Source organism: Melanotaenia boesemani, chromosome 14, assembly GCF_017639745.1.
Source record: "Melanotaenia boesemani isolate fMelBoe1 chromosome 14, fMelBoe1.pri, whole genome shotgun sequence".
In the NCBI taxonomy this organism is placed as follows: Eukaryota; Metazoa; Chordata; class Actinopteri; order Atheriniformes; family Melanotaeniidae; genus Melanotaenia; species Melanotaenia boesemani.
The window spans coordinates 3,088,492-3,113,217 of record NC_055695.1 but is presented as its reverse complement, the minus strand read 5'-3'; the positions used below and the strand labels follow the sequence as shown (position 1 = coordinate 3,113,217).

At 41.2% G+C, this 24,726-nt stretch overlaps 2 protein-coding genes across 3 annotated transcripts; one reads left to right on the top strand and one right to left on the bottom strand.

The window, feature by feature from the left end:
- Nucleotides 1-2,277: 2,277 nt before the first annotated feature.
- On the top strand, nt 2,278-9,500 carry serpinc1 (serpin peptidase inhibitor, clade C (antithrombin), member 1). The gene is made up of 8 exons (XM_042005414.1): nt 2,278-2,383; nt 2,841-3,207; nt 3,740-3,955; nt 4,648-4,785; nt 6,260-6,478; nt 7,712-7,886; nt 8,703-8,767; nt 9,193-9,500. Exons 2-8 carry the CDS (start codon nt 2,842-2,844, stop codon nt 9,367-9,369), a joined length of 1,356 nt encoding a protein of 451 aa, XP_041861348.1. The 5' UTR covers nt 2,278-2,383; nt 2,841; the 3' UTR covers nt 9,370-9,500.
- Nucleotides 9,501-13,579: 4,079 nt separating this feature from the next.
- Nucleotides 13,580-24,349, bottom strand: zbtb37 (zinc finger and BTB domain containing 37). Of its 2 annotated transcripts, none has more exons than XM_042005412.1 (5): nt 24,314-24,349; nt 23,569-23,936; nt 20,684-21,643; nt 20,513-20,612; nt 13,580-18,998 (listed from the first exon to the last, which is right to left on the bottom strand). In XM_042005412.1, exons 3-5 carry the CDS (start codon nt 21,598-21,600, stop codon nt 18,471-18,473), a joined length of 1,545 nt encoding a protein of 514 aa, XP_041861346.1. In that variant the 5' UTR covers nt 21,601-21,643; nt 23,569-23,936; nt 24,314-24,349; the 3' UTR covers nt 13,580-18,470. The 2 variants fall into 2 exon arrangements, with proteins under 2 accessions (XP_041861346.1, XP_041861347.1); XM_042005413.1 differs by having other exon boundaries at nt 20,684-21,619.
- Nucleotides 24,350-24,726: the final 377 nt, after the last annotated feature.

Sequence of the window (24,726 nt, the reverse complement as noted above, 5' to 3'; positions counted from 1 at the left end):
AAAGCCAGGCTGTATGAGGAAAGCCAGGCTGTATGAGGAAAGCCAGGATGTATGAGGAAAGCCAGGCCGTATGAGGAAAGCCAGGCCGTATGAGGAAAGCCAGGCCGTATGAGGAAAGCCAGGCTGTATGAGGAAAGCCAGGCTGTATGAGGAAAGCCAGGCCGTATGAGGAAAGCCAGGCTGTATGAGGAAAGCCAGGATGTATGAGGAAAGCCAGGCCGTATGAGGAAAGCCAGGCCGTATGAGGAAAGCCAGGCCGTATGAGGAAAGCCAGGATGTATGAGGAAAGCCAGGCTGTATGAGGAAAGCCAGGCCGTATGAGGAAAGCCAGGATGTATGAGGAAAGCCAGGCTGTATGAGGAAAGCCAGGCTGTATGAGGAAAGCCAGGATGTATGAGGAAAGCCAGGCTGTATGAGGAAAGCCAGGCCGTATGAGGAAAGCCAGGCCATATGAGGAAAGCCAGGCTGTATGAGGAAAGCCAGGCTGTATGAGGAAAGCCAGGATGTATGAGGAAAGTCAGGCTGTATGAGGAAAGCCAGGCTGTATGAGGAAAGCCAGGCCGTATGAGGAAAGCTTGGCTGTATGAGGAAAGCCAGGCTGTATGAGGAAAGCTTGGCTGTATGAGGAAAGCCAGGCTGTATGAGGAAAGTCAGGCTGTATGAGGAAAGCCAGGATGTATGAGGAAAGTCAGGCCGTATGAGGAAAGCCAGGCTGTATGAGGAAAGCCAGGCTGTATGAGGAAAGCCAGGATGTATGAGGAAAGTCAGGCTGTATGAGGAAAGCCAGGATGTATGAGGAAAGTCAGGCTGTATGAGGAAAGCCAGGATGTATGAGGAAAGCCAGGCCGTATGAGGAAAGCCAGGCTGTATGAGGAAAGCCAGGATGTATGAGGAAAGCCAGGATGTATGAGGAAAGTCAGGCTGTATGAGGAAAGCCAGGATGTATGAGGAAAGCCAGGCTGTATGAGGAAAGCCAGGCTGTATGAGGAAAGCCAGGATGTATGAGGAAAGCCAGGATGTATGAGGAAAGTCAGGCTGTATGAGGAAAGCCAGGATGTATGAGGAAAGTCAGGCTGTATGAGGAAAGCCAGGCTGTATGAGGAAAGCCAGGCTGTATGAGGAAAGCCAGGATGTATGAGGAAAGTCAGGCTGTATGAGGAAAGCCAGGATGTATGAGGAAAGCTAGGCTGTATGAGGAAAGCCAGGATGTATGAGGAAAGCTAGGCTGTATGAGGAAAGTCAGGCTGTATGAGGAAAGCCAGGATGTATGAGGAAAGCTAGGCTGTATGAGGAAAGCCAGGATGTATGAGGAAAGCTAGGCTGTATGAGGAAAGCCAGGATGTATGAGGAAAGCTAGGCTGTATGAGGAAAGTCAGGCTGTATGAGGAAAGCCAGGATGTATGAGGAAAGTCAGGCTGTATGAGGAAAGCCAGGATGTATGAGGAAAGCCAGGCTGTATAAGGAAAGCTAGGCTGTATGAGGAAAGCCAGGATGTATGAGGAAAGCCAGGCTGTATGAGGAAAGCCAGGATGTATGAGGAACTAATACATCTCTGAATTAAGGCTCAAGCCATTTCACTTTTACTTTATTCTTTTACTTTATTTATTTTACTAATTTATAAATTAGTTTAAATAAATACTTTAGATAAAATAATAAAGTAAAATTTTTAATTACATGTTTAGGTTAAATGATCAAATATTTAATCATCTTCAATATTTATTCTATTTAGTATTTACTTTTTTAAAAAATGAATTTAATTAGTTTAATAATTATTTGTTAAACAAACAGGACATTTTAAAATTAAAGTAAATTAAAATTTAAAGTTTTTAATATTAATTTAGAATATTTTCTAAGGCTAAAATAAACTAAACTGTATTAAATACAGAAGGGTTAATTTATATTCTTTTTAATAATAATTAATATTATATAATATAATAAAATATAGATTCTGTTTTTTTATTATTATTATTATTATTATGTAATAATTAAAAGTAAAAATGTGTCTAAAATAATTTGTTTAGTTTGTAGATGCAAATAATCTTGATCAGAATTCAAAATATTTTTTTTTCTATAAAAAAATATTTTTTGTCTCCGGAATCTGTTTTGATTTTGGGTTTTATTGGTGGTGGGGTACAGTAGCGCCCTCTGCTGTGGATGGATGGTTACTGCCTCCTGTCTCTGTATTGATCAGTGTGTAGGTGAGTGTGTGGTCTTGTTGACAGCATTAGCTGGCTTTAGTCCAGATGTTGGAGCTGCTGACTAACAGCAGATCAATGTTTCAAAGGTTGATGTGGTGTCTCGGTGCTCTGCAGGACACTGACCTGAATTCAGCTTAAACGGCACACATCTGCCCGTCTGAACACTCACTGATCTACTGGCTCAGGTAAGCTTTGCATTTGATCAGTTTTATTGTAAAAACTACAAAAACTTAGAAATATTATGAGTTAGGAAGTAAAACAGTCCAGATTAAGTAAAGGATGCGTATTTTTTAAGGGATTATAATAAAAAACGAGCTTGAGTCGTGAATCTAATGATTTGGACTGGACTCAGACTTGAACTTCATTCCTTTGACTTTCAATAAATTTTAGATGTTAAAACAATATTTAATTTTTTTTATTTTATCTGGTTTTATGAAGCTTTTAATCAGTAATTATACGTCACTTTGTCACTTTTTGTCTCTACTAAATACTAACCATATAGAGCTCTGGTCCAGGGGCCTGAGCTTGGATCTTGTTGTCTTGTAGATTATTTCATAATCAAAATAAAGGTGAATCTGATTAAATCAGTAATAATAATAATACTGCTGCAATAAAAACCTCTGTGATTGGTCCTCTGTCCAGGATGAGGTCTGCTCAGTCGCTGTTGTTTCTGGCGTTCCTGCCTTTGCTCTCTCTCGCTGAGCTTCCCGACATCTGCAGCGCCAAACCAAAAGACCTCCCCCTAGAGCCGCGCTGCATCTACCGTAGCCCTGATCCAGAAACGCCCGAGGACCCGACCCTGGAACCTGAGGCGGTCCCGGAGTCCACTAACCCCCGAGTATGGGAGTTGTCAAGGGCCAACAGCCGCTTCGCCTTGTCGCTATACAAACAGCTGACCCTCAGCAAGACTGCGGGGAACAACATCTTCATGTCCCCCATCAGCGTCTCCACTGCTTTCGCCATGACCAAACTGGGAGCCTGCAAACAGACACTGGAGCAGATTATGAAGGTCAGACAGGAAGTGCTTAATTTCTATTTCAGTTCTTATCCTGTGAGAAAAATGTCAGAAACGAGGAAAACACCAGCAGAAGAGGGTGTCTGTGCAGAGAAATACACCACCAAACACTTCTAGTGGGTCACATAACAACACTAAGATTACTTTAGACTTGTGCAGCTGAGATGAATCAGTCTTATTTTGATACTGAAACATTTTTGAATGAGCTCATATGAAGACGTACATTAATATGAAAGTTATAAACAAATCTGTTGATTCTGTTCTATAAATAGTAAAATGTCAGTGCATGATTTTAAAGCAGAGTTAAACTTTAATTATTGTCTGGATGTGGTCAATGTTGTTTAAAACAAAGATGTCTGAAATCAGTAACTTTAATAAAATGTGCACTAAAACTTTTAACAAACAGTAAGCCCTCCCTCCCCCCACCAATCCCTCTCTGCTGTGCTTCAGCCCTGTTCCTAAAGCCTGTCCCTTTGGTCAAGCTTGTAACCATGACAACTGTAGAAGTTTACATTTGTGTCCACAGGTGTTCGAGTTTGATACGATCAAGGAGAAGACGTCTGATCAGGTCCACTTCTTCTTCGCCAAACTGAACTGCCGTCTGTACCGGAAGAAGGACAAAACCACGGAGCTGATCTCAGCCAACCGACTGTTCGGAGACAAGTCGCTAGCCTTTAACAAAACGTACCAGAACATCAGCGAAACAGTGTACGGAGCCAAGCTGATGCCTCTTAACTTCAAGGTAAGTGGGTAGTGACCAAAAGAATGTGATTGCAAATACAAATAAGTTTCCTTCCCAGGGTGTCTGGACTCTCCCTTAGAGATAGGGTGAGACGCTCGGTCATCTGGGAGGAGATCAGAGTAGAGTCGTTGTTCTTCCACATTGAGACAAGCCAGATGAGGTGACTCGGGCATCTGGTTAGGATGCTTCCTGGACGCCTCCCTGGTGAGGTGTTCTGGGTACGTCCCACCAGGATGAAACCCTGGGGAAGACCCATACGCTGGAAGGACTAGATCTCTCGGCTGACCTGGTAACACCTCAGGATCCCACCTGGATGAGCTAGCAAATGTGTTCTGGGTGAGGGAGGTTTGGGTTTCTCTGTTTAGGCTGCTGCACCTGCGACCTGACCCCACATAAGTGGAAACGGATAGATGTGGATTAAAAACTAATGTGCATAAGCAATTTGATATAATGAAGAGAAGCTATAAATACAAGAGGTGGATGTGAAGCGGTATGCAGTGTTTATTTTTGTTTCCCAGTAAAAATGTTCTTCTATGCAGACAATACTATTTCGTACTTGTAGGAATCTGATTCCTGCAGACACCTGGAATATTTCCTCTTTTTTCTTAAAAAAAAAACAAACTGCAGCAACAACAGATGTCATGTGATGTTTGACGCTCCTTAAAACCAATAAATGTGGTTTATCACTGCAGGATAATCCAGACAAAGCCCGGGTCACTATCAACGACTGGATCTCCAACAAGACAGAGAACAGGATCCGGGACACGCTGCCAGAAGGGGCGCTGGATGCGACCACAGTCCTGGTCCTCGTCAACACCATCTACTTCAAGGTATCCAACATATGAAGCTGCAGCTGAGCGCTCTGATCATTCAACACCACAGCAGTGTTGTGTTTAACGTTAGATGAGTGCATCTGCTCCTCTGTTCAACCAGTGTTTCATGTACAGTCCTATCCAAAAACCACAACCCACCCCCTATTCGTCATATTTCTTTTCTCAGGAGTCTGAGTTTGTCATCTTTTAAAGTGTTTCTGATCAACAATTCTCCAGCTTTCTGAAGGTCTTTGAAAGTTTTTCTTTGGACATTTTCTATTTTTTACCTCATTTTCAGCCCAGTCCTGGTACCGGACCACTTCCAGGTGAGCCTAACCCTGACATATGAATCATTCAGGCAGAAAACAGGCTCCTAACTCAAGGGATGAACCATAGTTGTCTTGACACATAGTAGAAAACTTAGCAAAGAACACATTTCTTGTAGCCTGTCACAAAAATGTATCATTTGTTTTCAAATTAAACTTGATCCTAAAACTAACGGGAAGCCAATGAAGAGCAACAGTGCAGAGCTGACGTGATCATGTCGTCTCCTCCCAGTCAGCATACCAGCAACTGCTTTCTGAGCGAGCTGCAGGCCATGGAGAGATGACCGGCCTACGCCATAATGAACAGAATTACAACTGTCCAGCTGGGACATAAATAGATGGATGACCTTCTCCAAAAAAAAAAAAAAAACTAAACAGATTTTAACAGCACAAGACCTAAAAGATGCATCAGGACCTTCAGTAGATCCATCTGCTATTGGAAGAAGCTTCATAAAATGGTCTCCAAGGAAACATGGTTGTCAAGAAGCTGTTCTTAAGGAAGGTTGCAGGGACAAAAGGCACAAGAACTGGACTGAAAATCAGTGAAAACAGGTCTGATGGAGGGATGGGTCCTTTCCAGAACCCGGACTTCAACAGGTTTTATAGAGGGATGGATCCTCCCCAGATCCCGAACCTCAACAGGTCTGATGGAGGGATGGATCTTACCCAGAACTCAGATCTCAAAAAGTCAGATGGAGGCATGGATCCTCTCCAGAACCTGGACCTCAAATTGATTAAAGCAATGTGGGATTACGGAATGGAATAAAAGGTAGAAACATCCAAAGAAGAGCTTTGGAAAGTCCTTCTTCAAGCTACCTGGAGAACTATACATGAAGAAGACTTAGAGACATGACAGAAAGCTTCTCTAAGAGGGTTCAGACTGGGATGAAGAAAAAAGCTGCTCGGACCAAATATTCCCTTTCACTTCATTAGAATAGTTTGCCTTACATGCTGTATTTATATTTTTGCATGATACAGTGAATTTCTGCACCTGTTTCCTGGTAGAGGGTCAGAAATGATAATAATATATATATATGGGCTATATATAAAAAACAAAAAAACTGTCAGCAGATAAAGATGAAAAAATAAACACAGTAGAGGGAAAAATGGTCTTATGTGGAACTTTCTGTTTGAACTTTAACCACTGTCACTTTTCTGTCTCTCAGGGTCAGTGGAAGAACAAGTTTGACCAAGAAAACGTTTTCACCCACGATTTCTACATCAGTGAGGATGAAAAATGTGAGGTCAACATGATGTACCAGGAGACCAAGTTCAAGTACATGCATTTCCCCGACGACAACGTGCAGGTGCTGGAGATGCCGTACCGAGGAGAGGACATCACCATGGTGATCATCCTGCCCCAGAGAGGCGTCCAGCTCAGTCAGGTAATTCTCATCCCGCTCCACGTCCCGAAACAGGGCGAAAACAGGTTGACCAGACTAGGAATTTAAAGACAGGAGTTTAGAAAATGAAGAAATAAGTGAAAACATAAATGTGATGCAACCCTTACTACAAATACCAAATATTAATGGACTGGTTTAACCCTTCAATGTCGTATGCATCATGTCTGATGCATACAGTTTCTGAGACCTTTTGCACCACTTTATGGTAAAAACTTTAGTCAAACCCCGGTCGTATTCAATCTGATAATTGCCTTCTGCCCCCTGGTGGATACTTATTGCATTACACTAATTTTGACATATCACATGGCAATATATGCCAAACGTTATTAATTAATTTTACATTTCATTAAAGGGACAGATAATGACTTTAGATTAAAAAAAAAAAAAAAAAAAATAGAATTTTCTACCCATTATATCTGGGGTCAGGCTTTGAAGGGTTAAACTAACCCCTTAAACAAGAAACTGTGATAACGGATGAGTTATGTCTTTGTGATAACTTTTTTGTACCTAGAGGTGAAATAAAAAAATTAAAAAATCATGTGAAAATATTTGCTTTTTAAATTTTGATTAAACATAAACATTTAGAGACATATTATTATATTTTATTTATATTTATATTTTAAATATATATTTTCAGTCTTTTTTTCATTTTTTGGTCATTTATTTATACTTAAAGACAATTTGATACATTTATAAATGTGACTGAAAACAGATTATTTTATTTATATTCTGTTAATATTTTTTAAAATACTTTCCTTTGTACTTCCAAATAGTAGTTTTTTTTTTACTTCTTTTAAATAGAATATTAAAATTATTTTCAGAAGTTTTAACATTATATATATAAATATATAAGTGTATTTATTTACACTTGGGGACAAATGTTTGATGTTTGTCTTATATATTTATTTTTCTATATTTTAGCAACATCTTTCTTATGAGGTTTGAGAAGAACCCAAAGACGCTTCATGGAAATGTCTTAAATATATTTTTCTGCCTGCTGTCGGACTGTAAAGTTTGTTAGAAGATGTTATGCTACCTTACATTTTTTTTTAATCTATGAACTTAAATTGTTTTTCATCCAGTTCCTTTAGACCTGCAGCCATCACTGCTGCTGGTTTATTACATTTCATTCATAAATGAACTTTTATAATCCTGCTGTTTAAATCTGCAGGTTTTCTGCTGCTTCACCTCTCTGCTGTGTTATTGTGTGTTGAGGTGGAGGAGGTCCTGGACCTGCAAAAACTGAACAGCTGGTTGCAACAGATGAAGGAAACCACCGTCGCCATGTCCGTCCCTCGCTTCCGGGTGGAGGACAGCTTCAGTCTGAAGGACATGCTGCAGAAGATGGGTCTGAATGACCTGTTCAGCGCTGAAAAAGCCAGCTTGCCAGGTGAGGTCACGTCCTCTGATGTCAGGACTCAGCTTTGGTATTTCAGGCCATAACAGCAGCAGCTCAGAGACGTAGAAGCTTCTGACTAAAGCTTCTACGTGTTCATGGCTGCACATTTCATCATAGCTGTCATCAGTGTGGCTGGACTGACGCAGTTGCAGCTGCTCATGTTTGCAGCCGTTCAGCACAAAGTCCAGTTCGAGGTTTTACTGAAACAAAGTCCGGTTGACATGAATCTGCATACAGAGATCCTGATGATCAGCTCTGTGTGGAGTTGATGAGAAAATGTTACAAACAAACTGTTTGTTTACTGAGGTCTGACAATCAGAGGTGTTTCTTACCTGGTGGTGAAAAAGAGGTGCCTGATTTCAGCTTCCCACCCCATTCATATGTATAATGAAGATCATGTATCAGATCAATTGATTAAATGGTTTAAAATTTAAAAATTTGGTGACATTTTTTTAGTTTGTATTAGACATTTTAACACATGACCCTTGCTGCTAGTGCTTCGGTTTATTTATTCTTTTTTCTTTTTATTGAGACCATTTATTTAAGCCTAAAATAAACAGAACAAGTTGCTCCATAAGTCTGAATCTTTCATCTTCGGGGCAGCAGCTTGTGATTTTGTTGATCCAGACTATAAGGAGGAGACTTTTAGTAATGTTTTACTGATGAGGCTTGAATCTGCAGGTTTTAACATAGTTCAGGTAATTTATGGCTCATTAAAGATATGAACATATGTGTTGGAACTGGGAGACATTTAATACATCTAATTTTAATACTAAACCAAGCCTTTGCTGCCTGTTTGTGTTTCAGGGTTGTTGGAGGACGGCAGTGACAGTCTCTACATATCCGACGCCTACCACAAAGCCTTTCTGGAGGTCCGTCAGCTAAAGTTCACGCACAAAAAAGAACACAAACATGTTTTTTGTTTGTTTTTCTACTGCCTGATCTGAGTCACACATGCACCCTGGGCCAGATACTTTTCCACCCAATAGCAACAGAAACACATAAAAAAACTCCTCGGTGTCATTTATGGTCAAATTATTTTCACAGGTGCATCAGAAACTAGTGAATTTTTAGCTTTTTTCTGTTTTTCTGTTCAGTAGTCTGAACTCTTCCACGGTGCAAGTGCACACCTTAGAATAAGTTTTAATAACCAAACAGCAAAAAGAAAAAAAGTCTAATTACATATTTAGTTTGGCCTAGAAGTGACCTGTCACCAGGTTTCCAGCCATCTTGTAGCCCTGCAGTTTATGGAGCAGATTAGCCAACAGGACTGAAAATGACCTTTTCTGGTTTGCAGGTGAACGAGGAGGGCAGTGAGGCGGCAGCAGTCACTGCTGTGGTGGCCGTCGGGCGTTCCATTAACCTGAACCGCGAGGTTTTCCAGGCCGATCGGCCGTTCCTCGTGCTCATCAGAGAATCCACTATTAACACGCTGCTGTTTGTTGGCCGGATTGCAAACCCCTGCAACCAATAAAACTCTCCGTCTGGTGCTGCTGTCAGCATTACTGCTGCTTCATTACTTAAAATCATCTAATTATGCAAAACTGTATCAGCAAACATTAAGACCTGCAGCTCAGAAAGGCTTTAATAAATATTTTTATAATTAACGTTCATACTGACTATACAGAATCAATGACTATTGATTTAAGAGTCAAAAAGGGAAAATGTACCAACAACTCCCTGCCGGTTAGCTGTGCAGAGTGCTACTACTACCACTACTACCTAGCTGCTACCAAAGACTTGCAGAGTATGATTTAATAATGTGTAATGCAGCTATGCTGCAATAATGGTAAATAAATTTAATAATAAAATTATGTTTGGTGTTTCAGGTATCTAGCAGAGTCAGGCTGCTCAGTTGCTCCAATAGTTTGCGCTATCATAAGCAATTTGTGTAATATTATCATGTATAACAAAACATTTAGCAGGTGGAGCATAGCACAGCATCTATACATAACTTTCAACGTGGTGTGAGCTATTGTCGTTTTCGTGGATCAACACACATGGTAAGTGTTTTTAATTTTAGGATGTTTAACAGAGGAATGACCAAACGATACTAACATGGCAGCACTGTTCCAACTCTCGTCCCTCTTTTCCACGCCATTGATGGATGCATCACCTCATTTTCTAAAGGCAAGGAAAAGTGTTTAAATTTAAATCTTAAATTATTTGTTTTTAAGATGTATTATGGAAATAATTTCTTTTTCCATCCTGTTGTGTTATAAAACATCCACTGTTCGTATAGGAGTTTGTGAAACTGGGGCACCTCTGTCTTTCTGCATCTCAGCATGAAACATTTTGGCCTCTTGTCGCAGAGGTGTGTCGTCGCATTTACACAATCACACTCCTCTTTCAACACATTCCTCAGATTCTGCATGATGACTCGGGTCACTGTGGGTTTTTATTCTACCACCTACTTTTGTTTAGTTTTTTTGTGCGTGGGTTTCGGGTACTTCTGGTACAGTCCATCATTCTGCTGCCATGATTCCGGACAGGACAAGTTAAAAAGTATTAAAGATTCTGTGGCTGAAACAATGGTGGTTGTGTTTGAGCAATAAAAAAAAACATTGGTTAGATGTGGGAAATAAAATTACTTGATTAGATTTATTAGAATACTTGATTAATCCCTGGAGGGAAATTTATTGGTGGTTCATCATTGTTTATTCCTTAAAAATGTTAAGGTCTTAAAAACTTGGTGGCTTAAAACAATATGCTCATGTTTAGACATGAAAAACTACTTGGTTAGGTTTAGCATTAAAATAACTTGATTAGGTTTATTAAGACTAATGGTTTGGTTTTTTTTCTTAAAAATATTCGGTCATATTTAGTTAATTCTATGGCTAAAACAATGTTTAGGCGTGAAAAACCCTGATTAGGCTGTGATTTTAAAAAGTAATAAAATCACTTGGTTAGAGGTTTTGCATTAAAACACTGAAGTTGAAGGAACAGTTAGTGTTTAGGTTAATGCTTTAAAAAACACAGTTTTATAAATGAAAAAAAACACATGGTTAGATTTTGGCATTAGTTAGATTTAGTTTAGGTAGTTTAGTTCTTAAAAATTCTTGCTTATATTTAGGGTTTTAAAATTCCGTGGCTTAAGTTAATAAAACCACTTGGTTAGATTTTTGCATTAAAACATTTAAGTTTAAGCATCAAATGCTTAGTGGTTAGGTTATATATTTAAAACCACATGGTCAGCTTTAGGCATTAAACTACTCGGTTTGGGTTAAACATCAACTATTTACTTTAAACCCTTAACATTAGTTTCTTGCATGGCTCTTTATGTTAACTTAATTTGCTTGCTATGCTTGTACTTTAATAGTTTGGTTCACATGTTATGATTTCACATCATTCTGAGATTAAGTAAGATTCATTACACGGGCAGAAATAAACCTCTAGATGATTCCAACATTAAGTAGGATCACGTCATTACAATCTCCCAGAGCTGTGATGCGGATCAGTGTATAATAAATATTAAAGAAAGAGGCGAGTAGCTGATGCTTGACACTTAAAGTGCTTTATTTCCTTAGAAGGAGATGTGACCTGTAAGTGATCTAGTGGTCATAGTGAAAGAAGCTTCTTCACATTTTTCTATACTAACCAACCTTTGGCCTCACGCCCTTCACACCCCTCCATCAAGATGATTTATCAAGACATGCAACATAAAAGATCTTCACATAAAACCTTTCAGGTTCATCTACAGAGCTTGTTTAGTACCTCCTTTAAAAAATGTACAGTATTAAAAGGTAACTTACTAAACTCCCACTTCTTTTCTCTGAATCATTCTCTGCTTTGATATATTAGGATATACTTTGAGGAATCAACAGTTAAAAGTAATCTCATTAAGCAAATATGTGTAAATGATTTGATTTATAATTAGGCATGTTGTGGGCAACATAATTGACTATTCTTTATACTAAACATTGGATTCACACAGTAAAAAGTAAAAAATAAAATTAAAAAAGCAAGTAGTTTTACAATGAAGCCAAAGAAACACAAAAACAAAGTTTGGCATTTTGTAATAAAGCAAACAGAGTTAAATGGAGACGAACCGGAGCCTTGGCTGACCCGAAAACACAACCAAGCCCAGATGATAATGATGATGAGGATGAGGTTTGGCTGTTTTTCACAGTTTAAAATGAAAGCATAAATGAAGTGAAACAAGGAATCACTGAGGAGGAAAAGTTGGATTTTGAACAGAACTTGCAGAAAAATCTAAAGTAAGGTAGTAATACTAAACAGTTAGAGTTGAAAATGAGCTATTATTAGTGTCAAGATTATATAGAAGTATTTACAAGCTGTGGTGGGCGGCTTGTTTCCAGCCTGTAAGCATTCATACGAATACAACAAGAAATTGTTCATGTCATTGGACCATTAAAAGACCCATGTGTTTCTTAAAAGAACCATAAACTAACAAGTTTGAATGCCTTAATTTTCCTGTTTACCGTGTGGATAACATTACAACAAACCAAGAACAACAACGAAAAAATCCTCATCTGTCTGGACAGATGTGACAGATGTGCACATTAACAAGTTTAAGACATGTTAAACTCTAAATGGAGTGAAACAAACAGACAATACTCTTATAATTGAGAAAAATTAAAGATAAAGAGTAATAATTTGTTAATGCATTAGGGATGTAAAGATTCATGAATGCAGCTCTAATCCAACTTTTCCCCTTTGTAGATTCCTTGAATGGGACCAGAGAGGAGCTGCTCTGGGAGTAGCTTGTTTCTGACTGTAACTGGTTTGAAATGATGGGTTGCAAACTGAATAAAGTCCTCACTTGTTCACACCTCAGTGCAGAAAAGACAATGAAACTCATGAAAAGAAAACAGAAAAAAGAAGGCTGATTTGGGCATCTGTGAAACCGCAACAAATCTTTAAAACTAATTTGCGAACAAAATCTGTCAAAAGGTGTTCAGGTTTTTGTGTTGATAACTGGGGAGCATTAGTCAAAACGGATTATTCATCATTTATTTTGTGCATAAATTTTCTTGTGATGTTTGAAACACAAAAAACTGAGCGACAGTTAACAGGATTTTTTCCCATAGAAAACATACAAACATGCTAAAATCTTCTCATTTTCAAATGCCGTCCCATTTCAGCTGTTCTAGCTTCTATGAAGCTAACACGCTAACAAACCTTGCATTCACTTGCTAGCATAACCTTTTTGACTGCAGGGTAAGTGAGGTATTCTGTTATATGATCGACACCCCCAACCAACCTGTGTAATAATGATATAAACTGAGAAGTTTTGAAGTGATGCTTCACAAAAATGACCAACTCTGAAACCAGGCTGAATTAGCTTTAGCTTAGCTAACATAACTGTGTATATCCCTTCAATTTCTGAAATACACAAATATGTACTTACTTAGATGTATAAAACAAACTTTTTTAAAAAGATGTGACAAAAGAATGAATTAACAGCTGACCTCTAGCTTTATTTTGCAGTTTCAGTTTCAAGTCTTACTGAACAAAAGTAGCTTTAATGGAGAGTTTAAAAACCCAGCTCAAAGTTTACGTTGGTGTAGGTGCTAGGTTGTCCAGGTCCTGGTAATCCTAAGGATCAGCTCGAAATTAGGCCACACAGAGACAAGTGATGGTGTTTCCACTCGTTTCTTATTGTTTGGTTGTTTCGTTAACACAGAACCGGCATTTTGGGAGTGTGAAAACACTCATTTTTAAAACTGGACACCAACGTGAATGAATCTGAAAACGTTTTCCGGCACCACTTATGGGCCTGGGATATGTACTACAGCATTTTCAATGGTTTTATGTGGGCACACATATTCCATCTTTAAGGAAAAAGCTTTATAAGGAAACTAGATGTTGCCTTAGAATTTCGTAGGACCAGGCAGTAAGCCCTGTTTCCACCAGCAGGTTTGGATCGGTACGGGTCGGTTTGGTTCGGTAAATCCTGATCTCTGTTGCGTTTCGACAGCTATGAATCAGCATCATGTAATAGTGGCTCTTCCTTTAATGTTAATAAGAAAGAAACAAAGGAGGGGAATGGTGGACATCCAGCAGTGTGTCTTCTTTCTTCTTGGCAACAACAAGAAAAAATCCACCGTATATTTAAACATGGAGCTGTTCCCGCTTTGTTCTCAAAAAAAGGAATGATGATTCTTTCCAACAATCAACGGATTGCAGCGCATCAAGCTCCATCCTGGTGCGTGGGGTCAGTAAGATTTGGACTCCAGCAGAAGGTGCCCAAAAAGTGGGCTGGGTCAATGTAAAATAAAAAAGCATACCGACCTGTACTGAACCAGATCCCGTGTGGGAAACGGGGTTTACGAGCCAGTGGTGACCAGTTTAGACTGGCTCAAAGCTGGTTCTGGATTATTTATATTGCACCAGGAGCTGATTTAGTCTATTAGTAACAAAATACATTTTCTTCCAGAAAGTGTTTTCAATTACTTCCAAGTTTCTTAGAAAGTTCAGCTAAAAGTCACTTTTCAGTCTGAGGCATTTAACTTGAGGTGAAAATTAATGTGATACTGTGATGTGTGTGCAATAATTAACTATGTGTCATTGTGTACAAAAATTAAATGCAAGGTGCAGGTTAAGATTACATTATACATGAAGTATCCAAAACTGTGACAGGGGTTCAACTGAGACCCACATTTATTGTGGCTGCAGTACACTTTAGAGGTGTTGTGGTTTTTGGGATTACAAATGTTTTGTTCTATATTGCCCAGCCCGGGTTTGTATGTTTTTAGTCATCCTTAGTCACTCTGAGATTTTTTGTAACCTGCTGCTTGTTTATTTACAGGTAAGTGTTATTTCTGCAGCGTGCAAACTGCACTGAGGTTTACCGTTAACGTTCTGCTACGTAGGGGAAGGAAAACATCCACTTGACTTAATAAAAGAAGAGTCTGTATACCTGATAGATCCTGGTTAAGCCTGAAATATGAGTGTAGCGGCGGCTCTTGCAGTGGGATCTGAGTTGAAAATTTTGAGTCACTTGGAGCGAGGACAGAGCCGCTGCCTTCACTTGCATAAAAACATTTGCCATCCACTGAGAATCTGATTCACAGTCCTTTAGAAAACAGTAACAGCCGATCCGTGTGCTACCTGCAAATCCTCCATCCACTCCTCAATCATTTACATTTTCCATATGCCAAAAAAAAATCCCCAAAATCTTAGTAGTTTAAATATCTGATAATATATGTAGATTTGTCATTGTTCTGTTTTTATAAAACATTTTTGACCCCGTCTCTCCTGCTGTTAAGTGCTGAAGTAATCGTGGCGTTTATGAGGGGCCTACATGGCCACGCCATTTGTCCTTTGGTTGCCAGGTGGTCCGACCTGCTCCCGTCATCAAACAGGTGAACTTCAACCTTTGGAGGTTTTGTTTGTTTTTTCTCCAAAGTCCAGCTCCATGGCCTGGCTACTACATCCATCTGGTCTGACAGGGTCTGGCTTCTTGGCCTGTTGCTTTATCAACGTAAAACCCAGATCACCCACAACAATGAAGCACCATCTGTACTGCACTCCATCTTAGATCTCAGTTATTACAAATTTCATGTTTTATTTATCAAGTGGTGTTGAAAATAATTCCTTATTTACCATAAAATATACTAAATATGCTGAGCCCCACTTGTTCTGTAATCTAGATTCTCCTTAAATGTATTTTTAAGCATACTTGTTAGCATCAGTTAATGACAAAAGGTTTAGTGGACTACGAGCTATCCTGATGTTAAAAAGAAGAAAAAAGGAAACAAAAAAAGACTGTTTAGAAAAATACAGGAAAAATTAAACCGCTGCTAGCTAAAACTAGTTAGCTAACTATCCAACCGGCTGGTTAACAGAAATTAATAGAGATAAAAATGAAGATAAAAGGCATTTCAGAAAATATGTTTCTAGCTTATTAACTAATAGTTAATTAGGTAGTTAGCTAGGAAGCTGGCTAGGTAGACAATTAAGTGAGGGGCTAATTGGCTAATTAGCCAATTAAGCTAGAAGCTAAATGGGTATTTAGTCAATTATGCTAAATATCAACTGGCTAGTAATTTAGCTCAAAGCTAATTGACCAGTTAGCTAGCACTTACTAGTCTGCTAGTTTGGCCAGCAAGATTTGAGATTCTCTGCATTATTTAGTTTATTAGAGTTAAACCATATTTTAATAAAATATTGTTTTGATTTTTTTTAAACTACAACATTACAAGTATTTTTCATTGTATTTATTTAATTTTCCACTGATAACATGAAGATAGCTTGTATTGTGTGGAGGTGAAGGGAACAACATCTAATAAGGAATGTTTTTTCATTTCCTCCATTTAAAGCCATTGTTGTCTGGATTTAGTTGTTTAGTTAAAATTGAGAAGAAATTGAGAACATTTATGGACCTACTAGGAGTAATCCAATTACATCACTGAATGCAATATCTGCTCATTAATAGCCTAAGCCTAAAATACTTCCAAATATATGTTTTTATGAGCCACTCTATTGGTCCATTTTCACAACTATCCAAATCCAAATCCCATGGAGCATTCGTGCTGCACATGAATAATCCACCATGAAACCCACTGGATCTGCAGCCCAAGACATTGCAATATATCTTCACAGTATTTAGCATGTTTTTTTAATGATGTGGCTGCATAAACAGTACTACCAGTAATATATGGCTGGCTAAACTGAAAGTTGTTGTTCATGATTCACTTATTCTTCAGCTTCAATCCAAAACTAAGAGACTTGGAGTAGAGTGCAGTAAATCTGATGCATTATTAGCTGTGACAGGGATTTCTGAATGAGTCTGGACACTGTCTTCCTTTAGCTTTTGTTTTCCATCACACTCGTTTGAGTAACAAACTGTACGCAAAAAACTAAACCAAAGAAAAAAAAAATAAACCAAAAAAATAAAAGACTTGTTTATAAAAAATATCTGAGAAGACTGACGGAGATCTCTGTTTGAGTGGGTCAGAGCGCCCCCTGGTGGCGGTGTGCTGTGATGCAGCTGTATTGCGTAGTGATGAGAGGTAACTGAGCTGTGTAGCTTATCTGAGGCTGGATGAGGTCCAGCTGTGAGTTGGTTTGGTCAACGCCCTGTCAGATGTTCCAGTCTAATCTACAAAATCCTTAAAAATTTAACTGCCACAATACTCAAACGTTAATATGAAAAAGTTATACAGATTTAACAGTCAAATTAACTGAACCAGTGTGATTGGTGTTCTTCTAAACCTCAAATATCCTGTTTAAGACAGTCTGAAATCTTCCAAATAACAGCTATATTAAAAACATGACAAATAAAATAAAATGCACGTATTCTGTCACAATTTAAGCTTTTTAAAAGTTATTAAAGACTTTTTTTTATGTCAACTTACAAATCATTTATGGCTCAAGCTGCAACTCTGCTATCAATTTCCATTTCTTTCTCTTTTGATCTCCCTGAATTTGTTTTTTTTTTTTTTTTGCTTTAATGGATTAAAAACATGCTGAAGAAAATCTAAATAAATAAATAAAAGACTACAATCAAGTGCAGTTCAAACCTAACTGGAGCATTAGCGCCACCAGCTGCTCAAGAACAAACCAGTTCCTTTAATTTCCATAACAGTTATTATAACTGGAAACAGTCATTTAGATTTTATTTAGCAAATTAGTTTAAAAAGTTGAAGAAAATTGTACCTAGTATGGATGAAACTTTTAAGTCAGTTGACATAAAATTGCAATGATGAGAAAATTTGTTCCATTTAATTAAATATTTTGGACAAGTGCCTTGACAAGACTTTTTTAGATATTAAGACCAAATTATGAACCAATAAATTAAATTGAATGGATTGATTGAAATTAACTAAATTGATAACTGGATATATTTAAAGTATTATATCCCAGTTAAAGATATTTGAAATCAACTGAACTCAAACCTGCTATTACCTGCCTCCAACCTAAACCTGCATGTGAAGCGAGTCAAAGGTCATATTTGTAAAACTGTTGCTGCAGTTTTCATCTACGATGAGGAATGTAGTGTGAAAATGTGATTTATGAGACTATCTGTCTCCAAATGTCAGAAATGACTGAAAATACAAACAAATCTGAAACCCCAATCACACCGGAACTCAACTTTTACAGTTTGAGTTTCTCACCAAACCTTTTGTGCAAGAAGATCTTCACCATTGTGGCACTTAAACAGCCCAAAAGGTTATTATTATTGTTATTATTAAGCTCTAGATTGTCTCAAGGCAAATAAAAAGGATTTGAAGTGTTAAACTGGCACTGAGTAGTTTGGCAAAGTCTCCGCCACACGGACTGCGATGCTGCGTTGTGAACCTGTTAATATAAAAGTAGAAATCTGTAACATAAAGGAGACGGAGGCAAACGAGAACCACTGAACGGTGTGGTGTATGAGGTTGTTGGAGTGTGTGGCATTTCTTCATTTTAGCTTAATCTGTTGTTTGGTTAGTGAAGGTAGATGCGGTTTAAAGCGGAAAAATCTCAGTTTGGACTCTGAGGTGTCTGTTGACTTCAGGAGGTTCAGCATCCTCTTAGTTTCTGGTACAACAGGATGAGACTGGCCCTTGGGGTCTGTCGCCCTCCACCCTGACCTCAACACTACTCTCCTCCCTCCCTCCACTGAGGTCAGTCGGGCCCTGTGGTGGAAACCGAGGCTTGTGGACCCTCCCCGTACTGGCCTCCGCTGCTGCCGCTCCCACCTCCTCCGACTTCAGGCTCCTCCTGGCTCGGGGAAGCCTCATCGCTCGGTCCTCCTCTGGACGTGACGGAGGCGGTGGTGGTCTCGGGGGAGGCGCTGTGGGCCTCTTGGGGGGCGCAGCCTGGGTGGTTCTTGCGGAAGTGTTGGTTGAGGATGGCCTGGAAGGGGAAGCTCTTTCCGCAGACGTGGCAGTGGAAGGGCTTGTTGCCGGTGTGCTTGCGGATGTGATACTCCAGCTGGTCTTTGCGGGTGTACTTCTTCCCACAGATGCGGCAGACAAACGGCGTGATGCCCATGTGCAGACGCATGTGGCGGTCCAGGCTGCCTTTCTGGTTGAAGGACTTGCAGCAGTAAATGCAGGTGAGCCGGGGGTTGTAGCGGAACCAGCGGTCTCCTACCTGCTCCCTCAGGTATTCCTCGTAGCCGCCCATATCAAACGTAGCATGCTCTTCACCCTGATGGATGGAAGGAAATGTTAGCACAGCAAACCGGCAAGAAGTCTAACACCTTTATTTTAAGCTCAAGATGAAGTTTAGGGAGAAGTTAACACACTCTACACCTTAAAATGAGCTTTTATGTTTATCACTCTCTCTTTTTCTGAGTAGGTTTCATTCATGTGTCAAAAGAGGGAAACACCTAAAACCTGCAAACACTCGAGGTCCAGAGTTGTCTACCATATGTTTTCAGGCATTTATATCCTTTCCAGAAGGTTTACAATCCAGCCACAATATATTGTGCTTATTCAGAGACCCAATACAAGGGGTGTCAGACTCCTCAATAGCAGGTAAATAATAGCATAAATAACTCTAAATGCATTTGATTGGTCTGCCTGTTTTTATATAAAACTGCATGTAGAAGCTGAAGCTTTTAATCCCAGTCAGCATCAGACATGTTTCCGGCCTCGGCTGTCAGATTATGAGGCTAAAATGATGTAAAATGAATGTATGAATAGATATAGCAGCATAAAGGCCGACCAGAAGAAGAAAGATAAATTTATTACTAACAGAACTTTGTAGAAATATAACACAGATCAAGAGTGACCAAGCCTTTTCTCATCTCATCGTTCTCTCAAGTCTTGGCTTTCAGGAGAAAAAATATTGTTATTGAAACAAACACACAACAGAAACTATTTCCATGTTTCCACTTTTTCCTCATTTCCAGTTATTCCTGCTACTATTTACCTGCTATCCTCACTAAACCAACTCCAGCTCAGCTGCTTTGTGGCGCCACCGTGCATCAGAAACGTCTTCTTGGCTTTATTCCAGCCATAGAGGAGCATTATTTTTCTTCTTTTCACACACACATAGAACTTTCTGCTCACTGGTTGATCTTTGGCTGCTCCTGATTGGACGTTACCGTCAATCTAAGCTCTCTGATTGGTGGAAAGTCTGACAGGAAGTGGCTTCATCATCATGTCCAGGTCTAAATAGAGGTCTCTTAGCAACATAGTAGTGATGGTGATGTCTTTATGATGAAATGTGATAAATAATGCTGTTATCATGGATCATTGTGGATTTACCAGATAGAGTCTCTGAATAAAACTACATTTAGTGGCTGGATTGTAAACGTCCTGGACGGGATAGAAATGTCTGGAAAACTTTTGTAGATCACCTAAGGCAGGGGTGTCCAGCTCCAGTCATCGAGGGCCTCAATCCTGCAGGTTTTCGATGTGTTCTTGCTCCAAAACCACCTGACTCAAATGAATGAGTCACTGTGCAGAACTTAATAGGCTGTTGGATCCATTTCATTTGAGTCAGGTGTGTTGAAGCAGGAAACATTGAAAACCTGCAGGACAGTGGCCCTCGGGGACCGACTTTGGACACCTCTGACCTAAAGGGCAGCTATCTATCACAATTCACCCCAAAGAGCTACAGACAGCTGTTGCTGAGACACTGATGATGGTAGAAGCGATGCACTGGAGATCTGGTGGAGTTTTAAGGGTAAAGTCGGGTTTTCCGGCTCTAAGTACCTGTGAGCTCGGCTGTCGCAGCTCGTCCGCCCTGCTCGGAGACTCACTCTTCGCTCTCTGGCGCTCCGTGAGGACGACCACGCTGCCGGTGGGGCTGAACCTGACACAGAAACATCATCAGGCCTCTGGAGACGCTGACGTCTCGGCAGGTGGCTCACCGTTGGGACTCACCTGTCTGTCTCGCTGAAGCTGGATGATGGCTGGACGCTGCGGGCCCCCAGCGGCCCCGTCACCAGGGTGCTGCGTCCTGACGTGTCGATCATCACGGTGGCCCCCTCCTCCACCGGGCCCCCTTCCTCCTGGTGCTCCCCAGCTCCGATCCACTCCTCCATCCTCTCCGTCTTGATCCTGACTCCGTCCATCCCCGCACCCTCCTCAGCGCTGCCGGTCCGCTCTGGCTCGTTGCTCGTCTCCACGTACCACTGACCAGCCCGGTTGATGCGGAGGATCGGCTCTTTGCCCGCTCTGCTGCTGGTGGCCCCGGACCCTTCCAGCCCGCTGTGCTCCACCGCTGGCGGCGGGCTGAGCGGCTCCTCCGTCGGGCTGACCGCCTCACACGCCTCAACACCGCCCCGCGATCCCAGCAGCCGCAGACCACCGTGATGACCCCCTCCTCTCACCACAGCCTCTAAGGTCCTGCTACTCCTGGAGCCCCGCACCACCTCCTCCTCCCTGGAGTCCTCGTCCAGGTCGGCCAGGCTGATCTTCAGGTGGATGCCCTCCAGGATCTGTGTGCAGCGGTCGATGATGTGCTGCATCTGCAGGAAGCTGGCAGCCGTCAGGTAGCTGATGATGTCCGCCAGCTGCAGGCAGAGGCGGCCCGTGTAGCAGAAGGACAGCAGCTGCTCGAACACCGACGGGTTGCGGATGACCGTCAGCGACACGGTGCTCATCTGGCTCAGAGACATGTGGTCGCGGAAGTACGGTGAGCTGGCGGCAAGGACCACCTTGTGTGCACGGAAGCTCTGGCCCTGAACGTTGACCACAATGTCACAGAGGCGGCCCTGAACACGAAGCTGGTTCAGATGCGACAGGACCGAGTTACTGAAGTCTGGGATATCCAGCTGGATGCTGCCGGTGCGCTCCATTGTACAGCCTGCAGGGACACTGGACAACAGACTCACGTCAGAACTGAAATGAGAGACGATGGCTTGTTAAAAGACTTAGTTTGTGACATGGTTAACACATGAAGACCAGAGGAGCTGAATATCTGAATCAGTGTGGAAATAAACTGCTCCTCTCCATGATCCAGCAGCAGGAAGTTGAAGTAATGTTTTTCTGGATAATGGGTAAAGTTGTCGGTCTCTCTCTTGGTTTTGGTTCTGGGTAAAGTTATCGGTCTCTCTCTTGGTTTTAGTTCTGGGTAAAGTTATCGGTCTCTCTCTTGGTTTTGGTTCTGGGTAAAGTTATCGGTCTCTCTCTTGGTTTTGGTTCTGGGTAAAGTTGTCGGTCTCTCTCTTGGTTTTGGTTCTGGGTAAAGTTGTCGGTCTCTCTCTTGGTTTTGGTTCTGGGTAAAGTTGTCGGTCTCTCTCTTGGTTTTGGTTCTGGGTAAAGTTGTCGGTCTCTCTCTTGGTTTTGGTTCTGGGTAAAGTTATCGCTCTCTCTCTTCGTTTTGGTTCTGGGTAAAGTTATCGCTCTCTCTCTTCGTTTTGGTTCTGGGTAAAGTTATCGGTCTCTCTCTTGGTTTTGGTTCTGGGTAAAGTTGTCGGTCTCTCTCTTGGTTTTGGTTCTGGGTAAAGTTATCGGTCTCTCTCTTGGTTTTGGTTCTGGGTAAAGTTGTCGGTCTCTCTCTTGGTTTTGGTTCTGGGTAAAGTTATCGGTCTCTCTCTTGGTTTTGGTTCTGGGTAAAGTTATCGGTCTCTCTCTTGGTTTTGGTTCTGGGTAAAGTTGTCGGTCTCTCTCTTGGTTTTGGTTCCAGCAGATCTCTGGAGGTCCCACCACAGCATCTCAGTCAGGCTGAGCTCTGGACTTTGACTGGACTGGACTTGGACGTCCACTGCTGAAAGATTGGCGGCTGTCTTGAATGATGGATTTGGAAATTACTTTTTAACCCTTCCCAGATTGATATCAGTGTTTAGTTATTAGTCTCTAAAAGATTCTTCTTGGTGGCGCCCTGTCGTCAATGTTTGTCATTAATCATTTTATTGAATATTAATAACTGTCTTTGGACATTTATTAATAATTAACAACTAAGCTAGCTTACTACTCCCTAACAACAACAGTTTTAAATGTTTTCCACTTGTGAGTGATAGACTTACACCCTTCACAGACTGACGAGCAGCAACAGTTGCTTCTCTATGACTATTACTGATGTCTTTCCTCCTTGGCATCATGTTAACAAACCCCTGAATGCTGCAGAGAGGAGTTCACATTGATGGTGATCAGTTAATCAGTGTATTGATCGGCTGCACCTGGCTGCTGCTGACCCTCTTAATTTATGTGGGTGCAGTTTTCACAGTTTTTTTTTTTAGTATTTTTTCTTTACTTAGTACAAAAATTCAGATTAGTTTTTGCTGAATTATCTTTGTGGTATTAACAGACGTTCCTGGTGATAAATCTACTGTTCAGTCCGTTCATTTTCCTTTTAAATGGATCCACATTTATAAAGAAAATGCATTTGTGGCATGAGCAGCAGAGTTGAGTATGTGGAGTGTTACCATTAAAATACACAGCCACAACAGCCTGGTACCTCCTCCTCCTCATTCTGGTCCCACACTGCTGGGGAATGACATCCCATTACAACAAAAATAATCCACCAGACGCAAATTTTTATAACTTTTTGTGCCAAGTTTATACATCCTGACGGATAAAAGCTTAAATTAAAGCAGAATGCACTTTCTTTTGTTTGGGTTTCTTCAAGCTGATTGAGAAAAGAGACCAAAATGGAGGCATCATTCAGCCTGAAAGCTCCCAGATTTCAATTTGACACCTGCAGTATGACAACTGTCTTCTAAACCAGATCAGAACCAGCAGGACAGGGAGACAACCCAGAACAGATGCGTGTCAGTCAGTCTCAGGGGACCGGTACATCTTCAGGTGTTCACAGGGACTCTCACCTGAATAAGGAGGACGGGGGGTCGGGTCTGGTCTTAGGATGCGGTGCAGTCGAGGCTTCAGTTCTGCAGGTCGCTGTGCATCATTGGCAGGACGGTGGATGACAGCGGCTCGGCTAAGCTCGGCTCAGCAGTGCTCGGCTCAGCTTGGCACGGGCCGGCAGGCTGCAGCTCCACCCGCTGCTCCGACAGGCTGCCGAGCTCAGCGGCTCCGGCGGTGGTCGCGTCGTGTTCAGGGCCGGTGATCGGCGACTGAGCTCGGCCTCCGGTCCGTCAGCAGCCTCTGCGCCGACATGGAAGTCTGGCTCGGTTCAGTGTCGGACCGCTGCTGCAGCTTCTCATCTTCCTTTTCCAGGGGAGAAGGGCCGAGGCTGCAGGAAGGAAGGAGAGGAAGAAAACTCGAACTGCAACATGGGAATTGTAGTCCATTTTTGGTTTTGCTCGCCGATACTGTTGTCGTCAAAAGACTGCAATTCCCAGAATGCATCTGTCAGAAGAAGGGTCATGATAACGCCAGGGAGTTTGGCAAAGTGGAGTTTTCAGTAAAAAGTATGAATAAAAGGACTATGTTTAAAAAAACAGAAAAACATATTATTTGAACTTATTTACCAAAACAGCTGTTTCGAGGTTCATCTATACATCAAGTGTAAAAATATTTGGTTATATTATCATAATTCGAGTGTTATTATGAATGTATTCATGAGGTTTTAAGTCTGGAAGGTAGGAATGCCAGAAAAATAACAAATACCTGCCTGCCACAAATCCGCCTGTCGATCTCCCGCTCCATCCTTCCCTCACTCATGAACAAGACCCCTAGATGAACTCCTCCACTTGGGGCAGGACTTCATTGCCGAACCAGAGAAGGCACTCCACTCTTTTCCGGCTGAGGACCATGGTCTCGGATTTGGAGGTGCTGATTCTCATCCCAGCTGCTTTATACTGTGAGAGATTAAGATCACGGCCCGAAGCAAACAGCACCACATCATCTGCAAAGAGCAGAGACCCAATCCTGAAGCAACCAAACCGGATCCCCTCAACAACTCGGCTGCACCTAAAAAGTCTGTCCATAAAAGTTATGAACAGAATCTGTGACAAAGGGCAGCCTTGGCGGAGTCCAACCCTCAATTATTCTGATTTACTGTGGGCAATGCGGACCAAGCT

What these genes read in the sequence shown, in the direction of transcription:
- serpinc1 (XM_042005414.1), top strand. Translation starts at nt 2,842, where the DNA reads ATGAGGTCTGCTCAGTCGCTGTTGTTTCTGGCGTTCCTGCCTTTGCTC. An exon ending in TCAACACCATCTACTTCAAG is followed by an intron (nt 4,786 to 6,259) that starts GTATCCAACATA and finishes TCTGTCTCTCAG; the next exon opens with GGTCAGTGGAAGAACAAGTT. An exon ending in TGAAAAAGCCAGCTTGCCAG is followed by an intron (nt 7,887 to 8,702) that starts GTGAGGTCACGT and finishes TTTGTGTTTCAG; the next exon opens with GGTTGTTGGAGGACGGCAGT.
- zbtb37 (XM_042005412.1), bottom strand. Translation starts at nt 21,600, where the DNA reads ATGGAGCGCACCGGCAGCATCCAGCTGGATATCCCAGACTTCAGTAAC. An exon ending in AGCTTCAGCGAGACAGACAG is followed by an intron (nt 20,613 to 20,683) that starts GTGAGTCCCAAC and finishes TTTCTGTGTCAG; the next exon opens with GTTCAGCCCCACCGGCAGCG. An exon ending in TGCGACAGCCGAGCTCACAG is followed by an intron (nt 18,999 to 20,512) that starts GTACTTAGAGCC and finishes TCCATCCATCAG; the next exon opens with GGTGAAGAGCATGCTACGTT.